Source organism: Dama dama, chromosome 22 (genome assembly GCF_033118175.1).
Source record: "Dama dama isolate Ldn47 chromosome 22, ASM3311817v1, whole genome shotgun sequence".
In the NCBI taxonomy this organism is placed as follows: domain Eukaryota; kingdom Metazoa; phylum Chordata; class Mammalia; order Artiodactyla; family Cervidae; genus Dama; species Dama dama.
The window spans coordinates 23188690-23200906 of NC_083702.1; the positions used below are offsets into that span (position 1 = coordinate 23188690).

Consider the following 12217-nt stretch of genomic DNA (forward strand, 5'->3'; position numbering starts at 1 on the left):
CCAGTGTGTGGCTTTAAAGTCAAGTGCACCACAGCTGAGCTGGGCCCCTATCAGCCACCCGTCTCTGTTCTTCTGACCAGCCTGATTGCCCCTAAAGGGCAGGATCTCTATTTTACTCCTCTTTTTATCTCCCAGAACCCGGCACATAATGAACAATCAAATCGAGAAGGAATTTCTGAATGAGTGAGATGTGGGGTGGGGGCGAGCGGTGGAGTGGGGGTGGTGAGACTAAGCTGTGATGGAAAAGGGAGCCAGAGCGCTGGGCACCTGGGCGTGCACCCCTTGGATTTAGACTTTCAATACCCTTGTTCTCAACCTCTGGAAGTCACACTCAGGAAACAGACTGTGGCTTGAGCACGTGTTGATCACAGAGCAACATGTAAGGTGGGGCTTCGGCCTGCTCTCCAAACCCCCTAACTCCTAACACTCTTCTACAGGTGAGCCAGCCGCCTTGGCCTCAGGCTCCTGGCTGGTGCCTTGTTGAAGTTCCTTGTCATGTAGTTCTGAGTAGAAGTCTACCCCTTCGGAGATGGAGCGGATGGGCTGGCCGTGGAACTCGGGGTAGCTGGTCATGGGGCCCCCCTGCTGGGCTGTGCATGCCAGCTGCTGCAGGAAGCACTGGTGATGATGCGGTTGGCAGCCTGGGGCTCCTCGGAAGCTCTTACTGTGCCTGCACTTGAATTCCAGCACCAGCCGGGTGTAGGTGTTGAAGGTGGTGACCGCTGATGCCATGCAACAGGTAAAGGAGACCCAGGCCGTGCTAGGGACACACACACGGAAAATGGGAAAGTCAGACATTTTTTTACGGGTTTGAAAGAAAAATATCAAGGTCCCTTCCTACTAGTCAACTAGGGGATGCCTCTTAAGGATTTAGGAAGAGGGTGTCACCTTTCACATGTTGTAGATAAAGAGCGGTGGGCAAGAGGTCTGAATTTGGTCTGTCCGAGGGTAAGTTCTGAATGTTTTATAGTAAAAAGCCATGATTTATATGGTGTTTAAAGTCAGGAGTTGAACATTCATTTTCACTGCACTGATTTTGTTGTCTAAGTGCTGTGTTCTTTTATACCTGGCGGCCTATTTTGTGTGTGTGTGTGTGTGTGTGTGTGTGTGTGTGAGAGAGTCACTCAGTCGTGTCCAACCCCATGGACTATAGTCCGCCAGTCTACTGCAATGGGTAACCATTCCCTTCTCTAGGGGAATCTTCCTGACCCAGGGATTGAACTCGGGTTTCCTGCACTGCAGGCAGATTCTTTACCATCTGAGCGACCAGGGAAGCCTGACACACACATATTTCCTGCCAAAGATTTTCCTGCACTCAGACACCTCTTCCGTCTTCCTTGGTTTTCAGCCTAGCTGTCATAGGGTCCCCAGAGTTGAGCCTCTGGGAGGCATTCAGGAAACCCTGAGTACACATCCAGAGGCCTTAGTATAGACTTCTCTAGTGGAAACAAGGCCTACAATGCAAACAGTGTGGTTCTTGACTCAAATTTGTAAAGGATGGAAGAGAAGCTGGATAGGTTCAACAATGAGAAAAAGACACCAGGAAACCATATCAAACACACTCCTAAGAACCGGGAAAGTCAAACCCCTAAGTGTCTCACAGTCGTGGGAAGCCCAGGACACCAGGAGTTGGGGGGGCATTGCTGGAGGGTGGATTTCATGAGGCCGTGACAGTGAAAGGCCACGCGCTGCTGCTGTGTGTTCCCCTCTGCTGCCTGTGACAGACTAGACTCGGGTGGGAGATACTTGGGTGGGAGTTTTGAAGTCTGAGCCCTGCAGTTGAAATGCCAAGAGTGGCTCGAGAAATGGACAAAAGCTGAGAAATGATGAGTCTGGAAAATGAGCTAAACTGTGATAGGGTGGCTGACGGAAAGATCAGAGACCCCCGAATCCAATAGCCCGTATAATACCATGAGGAAAGGGGACGGGATCCCGTGACAGACAGGTGTAGGCTTCCATGTGCCTCTTCGGCACAGAAACTCAAGCCTGGCGCTGTCTTTCCAGCACTGGTAAGTGCTTAGAACTCAGCCCAGATGATTCATGATCTAAGTCGGCATCTGTGTAGTGAATGGAGAGTGTCCCTTAAGGGAGAAGGTGAGAAACCCACATAAAGGGGATGTTACCCTTGAATGCATGTGTTTCATCATGGTCTCTGCTTCCTTCTTTATAAGAGAAGTCTAAACTAACTGAGCCCTTAGTTCTTTAAGGGTTAGAGAGAGACTGTTTCATTTCTAACACAGTTTGGTGGAATAAGAATGGAGGCAGGATGAACTTATTCATTATAGGAGGAGAGTGGGCAGCCATTCACAGAAGTGGAATCCAGATTTCAAGGCTATTTCTTCATTTCTCTGTCTCCCGGTATTCTGAATCAAAATATTGGGTTGGCCGAAAAGTTTGTTCAGGATTCTCTGTAAGCTTTTATGGAAAAATCTGAATGAACTTTCTGGGCAACAGAACATATAAAATGTAGAGCCTCATTTCCATAAACCATGCGAAATCAGTCTCATTTCCCTAGGATGTCCTACATGTCAGGTGTAGAAGCACGTATTAACAGCTTTATCAGCAGAAAAACTTGACAACGTCCTCACGAAAAATAAGCCAGAGGAATCCACTCTGTACCTCTCCTTGGAAGGTGGGGAGAGGATGGGTATGGCCTGCTGGTCCAGCCCTCTGGATGATTGACAGGTGTCTGGGATGAGGGATGGAGAGAAGGAAGGAGGACAGAGAGCAAGTGCCTAGTTGAGGGCTGCCACTTAATGGAGGTGGACCGGGGAAGAGGAGAAAGGTGGTGGAGGTGATAAGCACTTACTAGAAAGCCCAGCCGTAGTTCCAAGCGTGTGGCCTCCAGTCTTCTGGACCCAAGTTGGCCGTTGCCTGGAAAACTTGTGAATACATCATATGGCCCACCATCCCCAGAAGGCCTGCAAAAGAAACAGGGAGTCAGCACCCTTAGAGAAAGACTGGCACTGCTATCTATCTATAGGGAATACGAATTGGGAGCAAATCGTATTCCCTATCTGGCATCAGGGCCACCCTGCACTGGGGGCTCCTCCTTGAAGGCATATTTGCTGTTGGTTCCCCAGATGTTAGGTTCTGAACTATGGGAACATTTCTAGTCAATGCTGCACCCTGGACTGCTACTCCCTTTAGGTCTTTCCCATCTGCATCCCTAACGTGAACCCTTTCCTTCATCATCTACACTAGGGGTTCCAACCTCTGGGGGTCTAATGCTTGATGATCTGAGGTGGATCTGATATAATAATAAAAGAAATAAGGTGCATAATAAATGTAATGTGCTTGAATCATCCCCAAACCATCCCCTGCCCCCAGTCTGTGGAAAAATTGTCTTCCATAAAAAACTGGTCCCTGGTACCAGAAAGCTTGGGGACCACTGATCTACAGGCATCTCTTACTTGATCCAACAGAGTCCAGCAAAGCTGTGTGCATGTCATGACTCAGAAGTAATAAACCAAACCGTATTGTACATAATGAGAAAGAACCCAGAGAGAAATCATTTTGCAAAGTACGTAGTGACTTAATCTAGCATTTTGCATGCTGTTTCAGTTTAAAATTAAAGATGCCTGTGCTGTATCTCCTGGGCTCCATTCTTTAGCTTTCTTCAGGGCTCCTTCCTTCCCTTAGGACAGAGATTCCAGCTGCCAGCTAGGCTTCAAAGGCAACAGGGGACACCCACCCCCTCTGTAGCTCCTGAGACGCTGCTTACCCGACAAGACAGAGGAGATGGCAGCAAAGGCGCTCAGCTTGAGGCCACAGCCAGGGTTCCCTGTGAATAGCAAGTCCGTCAGTAGCAGGAGGAAACTGATGAGTTCAAGTCCAATGTAGGCAAACTGGGCTCCCAGTGATAACCATAGGATCTCTGTCAGAAACCAGAGGAAGAAGAACCATCACCCTGACAATTAAGTAACTGAACCAGCGGTGAACAAATGCTGCCCACGAGAAGTGGAGAGCCTCATAGCACCAGAGGAGAAGACAGCGTTGAAGCAGCTGGAACAGTCCTTGACCAGGGGGCTTGAGGCTATCAGCTCTCTCTCTCCTCAGTACCCCATACACAACCAACCACGCTTGACTCACTGTAAATACTCTTAGGGAGACTGGAGAAGAAATCATCCAATTTCCACCAAATCTTTTAGGGATGTAAATTTTGCTACTTATTTCTGCTTCTCTTCTTAAAAAAATTTAATTCTGGAACCATCTATTTTGTTTCTCTTCTTCCTCCCCTCCCACCTTGACTCCTTTCTTTCTATGTTACAAAAATCTTTATTACATCAGTGTTAATTTTGCATTGGCAGAGGTAACCTAACCAACTTTCATTATGTTTTGGTACTAAGGGATATATACCTTTCAATAAAGTTACTGAAATGCCAAAAAAAAAAAAAAAAAAAGGAAAAAAAGGAAAAATTCAAGCTTTCTACATGGTTACTTGGCAACAGGAGTAGGTTAGAGCTGTTGGTAGATTTCTGTTTGGGAACTTTATTTGTCCCTGCTGTTGCTTTTTTGCTTTCCTGCCTAGGAATGAGTGTCAGCCAGGTGGGAGTTTGAATCAGCCTAGTGGGAGTTAGTGTCACCCTGTGGGGCGCAGAAGAAAAGAAAAGCAGGAGATCACAGTACAGTTTAGATCCCCAGAGGCCCAACTCAATGGCAACTAAATTTATCATCAAACCCACATACTTGCCACAAGCCCCAAGGGAGGGTGGGAGAGGGAAGCCTTCTCCATCAACCGCTTCCCTCCAAATCGGAGAGTGGGGTGACGTGGGCCTTGCAACGTGGCAAATTCCAGTAGTCCTTCCTCACCTCTCTCGGTTGGTGGTGTGAGTTCAAGGAAACGTCGGCACCTCTCCCCTGAAATAAACAAGGTACAAGGTGGTGAGTTGCTGTCCTGGTCGAGGGACACAGGCTTTTCCTAATTCCATCCCGGGGGCCTGCCCAGCACATGGAAGGCAGGCCATAAATGTCTCTTTAGAAGCAGGGAAGGATGCAAGGATGGATGAACAAAACAGGCCAGAGTCATCCAAGATTAATTTCTGCCTCAATTCCTGATTATGAAGAGGACACTCCCCCAGTCACCCAGAGGGTGTCTCCAGCGTTGGTTCACCAGCTCCTTCTGCTCCTGCTGCTGGCTTGAGTGGCTCTAAACTGTTTCCTGGACTGGAGTCACAGCAGTGCTAAATGGCACAATAATAAATATAAATGGAATTCTCTCAAATCATTCCACCCCCTCCTTCTCCCACTGAGTCCAAAAGTCTGTACTTCACATGTATGTGGAAACGTATATATTACCACATGTAAAATCGATAGCTAGTGGGAGTTTGATATATGATGCAGAGCACCCAAAGCCAGTGCTCTGTGACAACCTGGAGGTCTGGGGTGAGGAGGAAGGTGGGGGCTTCAGGATGGGGGGACACATGTATGTCTATGACTGATTCATATTGATGTATGGCAGAAACCATCACAATATTGTAAAGTAATTATCTTCCAATTAAATTAATTAAAAATGTAAAAATAAATGGAAATACCCCAGAGTTTATAATCCTTCCCCATCTCCTTTTCACCTTAGCCCAAACTGGGAAAAGCACTAGACTGCAAATTGTACACAGTTCTGGGCTTTAGGAAAACTTCACTACAGGGGGATCTTTGCAAGCTTTAAGCAGGGAGGAGGGAGCGTCCTCTGCTATTCGCCTGAGGACAAGCCCCTATCTAACATGCTGGATAGCGCCTGCTTTGTGAGTGTACACCCCACGACCTGAGACCTGAGAGGGTCTGGCTGCGTCTCCTCTGGGGAGAACTTCCAGGATGTATTTGTCCTCCCTGGGCTTCACTTGCCCTGCCTTTTCAGTGGTAACAATAACACTTAGAATGAGAACACACTTCTGGGATGCTTTAAGGGCCATCTACTCTGATGCCTGCATCTCACAAAGGAGAAAATCAAAGCCTGTAGGAGTGAAGTTGTTCCTGTACAGAGCCCAGGCTTTCTCTACAATAGTCTCCTTGTTTTGTCTCTAAATGGCAACTCTGGCTGGGAGGAATGGGAAGTCTCATAACCTTCAAAGTCTGCGTGAGACTGTTGAAGGGGGATGCTGTTTGAAACCAGCGAGAGTCTGGAGGTGGAATGCCAGATGGATGGACTTTGGACCTTATGACAAAGGAGTCTGATGTGGAAGGGACACAATGGAGAAGGGGGGAGATGCTGAGGCTAGGGGTGAGCCTGGCCGGTGTGAGCGAGGGCTACATACTTCCCCCTGCAGGGGCGGGGGACAAGAAATCTGGGGGCGAGGCAGCTACCTGGTTCTTCCATGATCTCCGCACAGGATAGCCACATGCCGCTCCAGAAGGCATGGAAGGTGAACCGGTCATCCCCGGTCTCCCAGCTGTAGTGCACCACCTCCTGGGAAGATGCGTTGCTGCCGCCCCCATCCAGGGGCACCGGCACGTCAAAGCACTTGGCTGGTAGACCTTTCCCGCACAGGGGCTTGGGCACCTTCTGTGTGCCCACAAACCAGTAGTTGCTGAGCAGGGATGCTGTGGAGAGGCTGAGTGATAGCATGCTGAGGATGGCAGATAGGCATGTCCGTTGGCTAGAGAAGCTCTTCGGGAGCCCCATCTGTAATAAGACACACAGGTGAGGAGCCGGATGTTAGAGCCTCATCTGAGATCAGAGATCAGAACCCTCCCCCGAGGCTCCCTAAACTCCCTGGAGCCGCTTTCCTCCAACACAATGGGCGCGACCAGCTCTCAGGAGTTTTCTCCAAGTAGCCTTGGGCGAGCTCGGCTCGCCTGGAGCAGGCGCTGAAGCCATGATGTTTATTTCAGCTGGACCGTATTATATTAAAACGCTTATTGGGGATAATCTGAACAAGCATCAGATAGTAATGTGATTAAGCCACTGAGCTAGTGTGTATCTGGTTGAGAAAAAGGATTGGGTGTTCACCAGATGTTCCTGCTGGTAATCTTTGGTTTTGTCTTCAGGGAAAGGTAGTGGGGAGGTATTTGTTCTTGTTGTTGTTATGAGGATTTACTTAAATAATACAAACAAAATGTTGGGCACTTATCTGACATATAATAATGGCTCACATGGTAAATTCCCCATTCTTCCAATCTAACAAAAAACATTTACACTCCTTTTAGTTATAAATGGGTTTTAATTGATGACTATCCTATATAAGGTTTTGATGTCTTCCTCCCTGGTAGCTCAGATGGTAAAGAATCCGCCTGCAATGCAGGAGACCCAGGCTCAACCCCTGGGTCAGGAAGATCTCTTGGAGAAGGGAATGGCCACCCAGTCCAGTATTCATACCTAGAGAATTTTAGGGACTAAAACAGCCTGGCAGGCTACAGTCCATGGGGTCGCAAAGTATCAGACATGGGTGAGTGACTAACACTTTCACTTTTCCCTGTGTTAGATTCCTCTGAGAGGGGTAAAGGGGCATATATCCATGGGATTCTCCAGGCAAGAATAGTGGGATGGGTAGCCATTTCCTTCTCCATGGGATCTTCCTGACCCAAGGATCGAACCTGGGTCTCCCACATTGCAGGAAGATTCTTTACCATCTGAGCCACCAGGAAAGCCCATTTATCCTATTAATAAGTGTTAAAGAGGATGCTCCCTAGGGGAGCAGATAGAGGCACTGGACTCTTGAGGGTAGGAGGGCGGACGACCAACTGGGATGCTGCAACCCTTGGAGAGGAAATAGTGATGTGTTTTGAGAGAGGTGGTGATCTGAGTTCAGCTTCCATCCACTATGCCTGAACTGAGAGAATCTCAGATGCAAGGTGGCTGCGTGGTACCCATGGAGGCTGGACTTTGAGTGCTCTGGCCTTGGAGCCACAGCGAGGGTGCCCTGTGGACAAGGAACCTGCAGGTGCAGCCCCCCAGCCCAATGCAGTTGCAGTGCCTACGGGTGACCCGGTGGGGGGGCTGCAGAATGAATGCAGCCCCCGTGGCTTTGGCTGGAGCCCTCAACCTTGTCATTTTTAACCTAAAAGATGTCCAACGTTAGATGTTTCAGTGCTGGGGAGTGGTGGCGTAGAGCCAGATTGAATTTGATTTATTAACAGAAAAATAAAGAGATCTGACAGGTCTCACACTTTGCATTACGAAGCAGTTTGTACTGTTATATTAATACATACTGAGCGGAAAAGAAGCCCATACTTAGTTGCTGACAGACACTTCTTAAAGTAAACCATCTTGAGCTTTCTAAGGGGAATCACTTACATCAGAATTAATCAGACCCAAATCTGCTTAGCTTAAGAGATGTAAATAAAACCATAGCTAAATGAGACAGGCCCATAAATCTGCCTCTCTCATCATCTCCAGCTGAACATTTTCTACATTAAACAGGCGACTTTATCTTAGAATCACAACAGTTTGTTCTTTATAATTTTTAGGGACTAAAACAGTACATACCACAGACAAAGTGCAGTTTTTTATGGCAATAAGAAATATACCAGATTCATATGTAGATAGAAGCCAATAAGCAAAATGTATGATAAAACAGCTTCTGTAAAGCAATTTGCTAATAAGATTTTTTTTTTTTTTTAAAGCACTCAACAAATTAACTCCAGCAAGAATTGTTGGTTCAAGACTCTGGGTGACCTTGGTGAGGACTCAAAAGCCATGATATCTGGAAGGGGGCAGTGATCTTATATTGCCAGATATGGAAGTCATTATGAGCCCCTTTTCTTCCCCCAAAAGAATGTTTTCATCTTGTTTTTTAGTTTTGAAAATCCTATAGTTTTTTTTTGTCATTGTTCTGCTACTTTTAGTTAGTTACCCTTTCTATTTTTATATCCATTGTTTGAATAGGAAATAGACTTCAAGGTACAACATCTTCGTCCATTATTCTGTATAAAGATGGAACTAAGGATTCAGGCAATTCTACGTTTTTGACAACTTTATTTTCAACCCCGTATGACTTGGAGATTTAGCCACTATCCCATCACATCAGATTTTAATTTTACCCTCAATCCATTTTAAATCATACCTATTCATAAATTATTCATCAGGTTATTCCGAAATAAGAATCATGAATCCCTCACCACTTTGTAGCAGCGCTAAGGTGACAGACAACCAATTTAAGAAGTTGAGAAGCAAAGAATGAAAAAGAGCTTGGGAGAACGAACTTACGGTTCCCAGGGGGAAGGGTAGGGGGAAGGGAGAGCTAGGGAGTTTGGGATGGACATGTACACTCTGCTATATTTAAAATGGAGAACCAACAAGGACCGACTGTATAGCACAAGAAACTCTACTTCATGTTATGTGGCAGCCTTCACAGGAGAGGAGTTTGGGGGAGAATGCATACTCCTATATGATGGCTGGGTCGCTCTGCCATGCACCTAAAGCTATCACAGCACTGTTAATCAGTTATACTCGAATATAAAATAAAAAGTTTTGAAAAGAGAAGAAAAAGAGCTTGGAATGAAGTCCAAAGATGCTGTTCCCAGGAGTGTCTACCAAGGACAGACTCAAGGAACCTCATTCAACGATTATCTTGATAAATGAATGAGAATCTATTCAAGAATCTTCAAGAATTGCCTTCAACACCCACACTGCCATACCCTTCACTACATATTTTATTCTCCCCCCTAAAAATGCCTTTCTCTTGATTTAGAAGAACAATCTAATTTGGCAATGGTTTCCTTCAGGGGATCATGGAAAAGAAATAGCAGCCACAAGACATGTTCTATCTTTGCATGTACTGACAAGCCCCAAGCCGAGGCGACTCTTCACTCTCTAAAAATGGGACAGTGTGTGGCTTCAGACACAGGCTCAGACCATTAGGGAAGTATATAGACTGAAAATCTATGCTTTTCAATAATTAATTTCTATCAAGTTTCAGTGATTCTTCCATCAACATAGGTTAATGGCAAAACCTCAGGATTAACACAGATTAGTAAGGACAACAAATGGATGTGACTGGCACATCTCTTAAAAGAATCAGGAGCAAAACAGCTATGAAATGCATGTTCCAAACAATAAGAGAGGGAAGCTGGTTACCTTGACCATGGTCCTTGTCTCGCAGCTTGTCCAGAATGACTGCAGATGCCATCTGTGCTCCAAATCCCTTTGGTTTAGTGTTGAAAGAAGGAAAACTCCCTTTCCATTCCCCTCCCACCTCCTCCCACCCCTCCCCTCTATCATATATTTTGGAGTGCTTCATGATTAAACGCTGCCTTGCAGCGAACTTGGGCATTTAAAAATCGACAAGGCACTCATGGTCCAGTTGTCCTGAGTGATTACATAGAAGAACTTGCCATTGGGGGTCTGGGATTCAGCACTAAGACGCAAGGACCTATGTGTGCAGAATTGAAGAAACATCAAGATTCTGTAAAGCAATTATCCTTCAATTAAAAAATAAATTAAAAAAGCGCAGAGCGATTGAGTGTCCATCTCACCGCCACTCCTTAGGTAACTGGTGGGACTGGATTGGGTTTGATTTTATGGCAGAAGAACATTGTAGAGTCACCACTGCTTTGGAGTAACTTTTGTCAGTTCCCATTCCCTTGTTCCCTTGTGTTGGGTTTTCCATCCCCTTCATAAGCCCCGTGATCTGCAATGTCAGGGGCCTCATAGAGCCATGGGTATGGAAAGGCTTCCTGGTGTCATGGGTGGTCTCCACTCTCCAGTGAGTGACATCAGTAAGGATTATTATAACATCCCGAGACCATCTGTGTGTTAGGTAGTATTGGGGGTAAGCCTGCCGAGGGAGGAGGATTGGAGAGAAATAAACCCCTGGGTTAGCAATGCTGTGGCTATCTACCATTTCTCTCCCAATCTTTGGGCAAAGAGATTAAATTTTTTTTTTAAAAGTACATTTCTAAAACTTAAACAAAAAGCAAACAAACCTGGCAAATCAATAAGGGTTTGATTGCATATCTTTTGTAGTCAGTCCTCTAGAAATACAAATGGTGCTTTCTGTTCTCAAAAACTGTACCAATTAATCAGGTTGAGAAGCTGGGGAGACTGCTATGTTCCCCTGAATGCCCAAGGACTTCATCCTCCTCATCCTGGCAGATGCTCTTCCTTCCTTCTTCCTGGAATGTCTCCTCTTCTTACCCGAGGATCTGCTTCTTGTCAAGTTGAACTCAAGTCACTCATTCTTTGAAAATGTTTCTTCCTAAGGACTGTTCCCTCCTCTCTGTCCTTGTCCCCTCCCATGATGCGTTCTATATTCCAACTGTTTGTCTGGATTGTAAAGTCCTCAAAGTTTACTCCATATTCGAGAGCAGTAGTGCTCAATTCTGACCGAGCATCAGAACCACCTCTGCAACTTTGGGAGATATGCAGATTCCTAGGCTCCATCCTGAGCTGTAGTGGCTCTGGGGTGATACCCAGGAACCTATAATTTTAGAACACTTTTTGCATACACCCAGGGCTGGGCTTCGGAATTTCCGGTTCCACAAGCAAGGAACTTGGGAATCACCACTCTGATCACACAAGTAAAAAAACGGAACAGACTGAAAACTATATAATCAGGCAATTAACGTGCCATAAAAATCACACCTGTTTGACTCACTTTGGGCTGACATTTAGCGAAAGCCTCCTCTCTGCCCTGCCCTTCCGCCACGTGGACCAGATCTGCCGCCAACCAAGTCATGATCCTCCATTCTATGTTTGTGCAGTCTGTCTGGGGACTCAAAGGCAGGCTCCCCTTGGAGCATTTGAATTAGTCCACATTCTGGCCAAATTAGTCTCCTTTGATCTTGATCCTGTCACCCGGTCCTGTCACTCTACTCTATTTTTAAAAAACTTTTAATTTCATATTGGGGTATAGCCGATTAACAAGGTTGTGACAGTTTCAGGTGGACGGCAAAGGGACTCAGCCACACTTGTACCCATTTTCCCCCAAACTCCCCTTCCATCCAGGCCACCAGGTAACATTAAGCAGAGTTCCCTGTGCTGTATGGTACGGTTTTGGTGATTATCTATTTTAAATATATCAGTGTGTACATGTCGATCCCAAACTTCCTATCCCTTCCCCTGATCCTTCCATTCTCCCTCCACCATAAGGTCTGTGAGTCTGTATCTGTTTTGTAAATAAGTTCATTTGTATAATTTCTTTTTAGATTCCGCATATATGATTCCTCTTGGGTCGGGAAGATCTCCTGGAGAAGGGATAGGCTACCCACTCTAGTATTCTTGGGCTTTCCTGGTGGCTCAGCTGGTAAAGAATCCGCCTGCAATGCGGGAGACCTGGGTTCG

General features: G+C 46.2%; 1 protein-coding gene across 1 annotated transcript; it reads right to left on the bottom strand.

Annotated features, from left to right (window-relative positions):
• Positions 1–420: 420 nt before the first annotated feature.
• On the bottom strand, positions 421–6619 carry GSG1 (germ cell associated 1). The gene is made up of 5 exons (XM_061124115.1): positions 6301–6619; positions 4690–4860; positions 3725–3877; positions 2810–2921; positions 421–760 (listed from the first exon to the last, which is right to left on the bottom strand). Exons 1-5 carry the CDS (start codon positions 6617–6619, stop codon positions 421–423), a joined length of 1095 nt encoding a protein of 364 aa, XP_060980098.1.
• Between the last annotated feature and the right edge of the window lie 5598 nt (positions 6620–12217).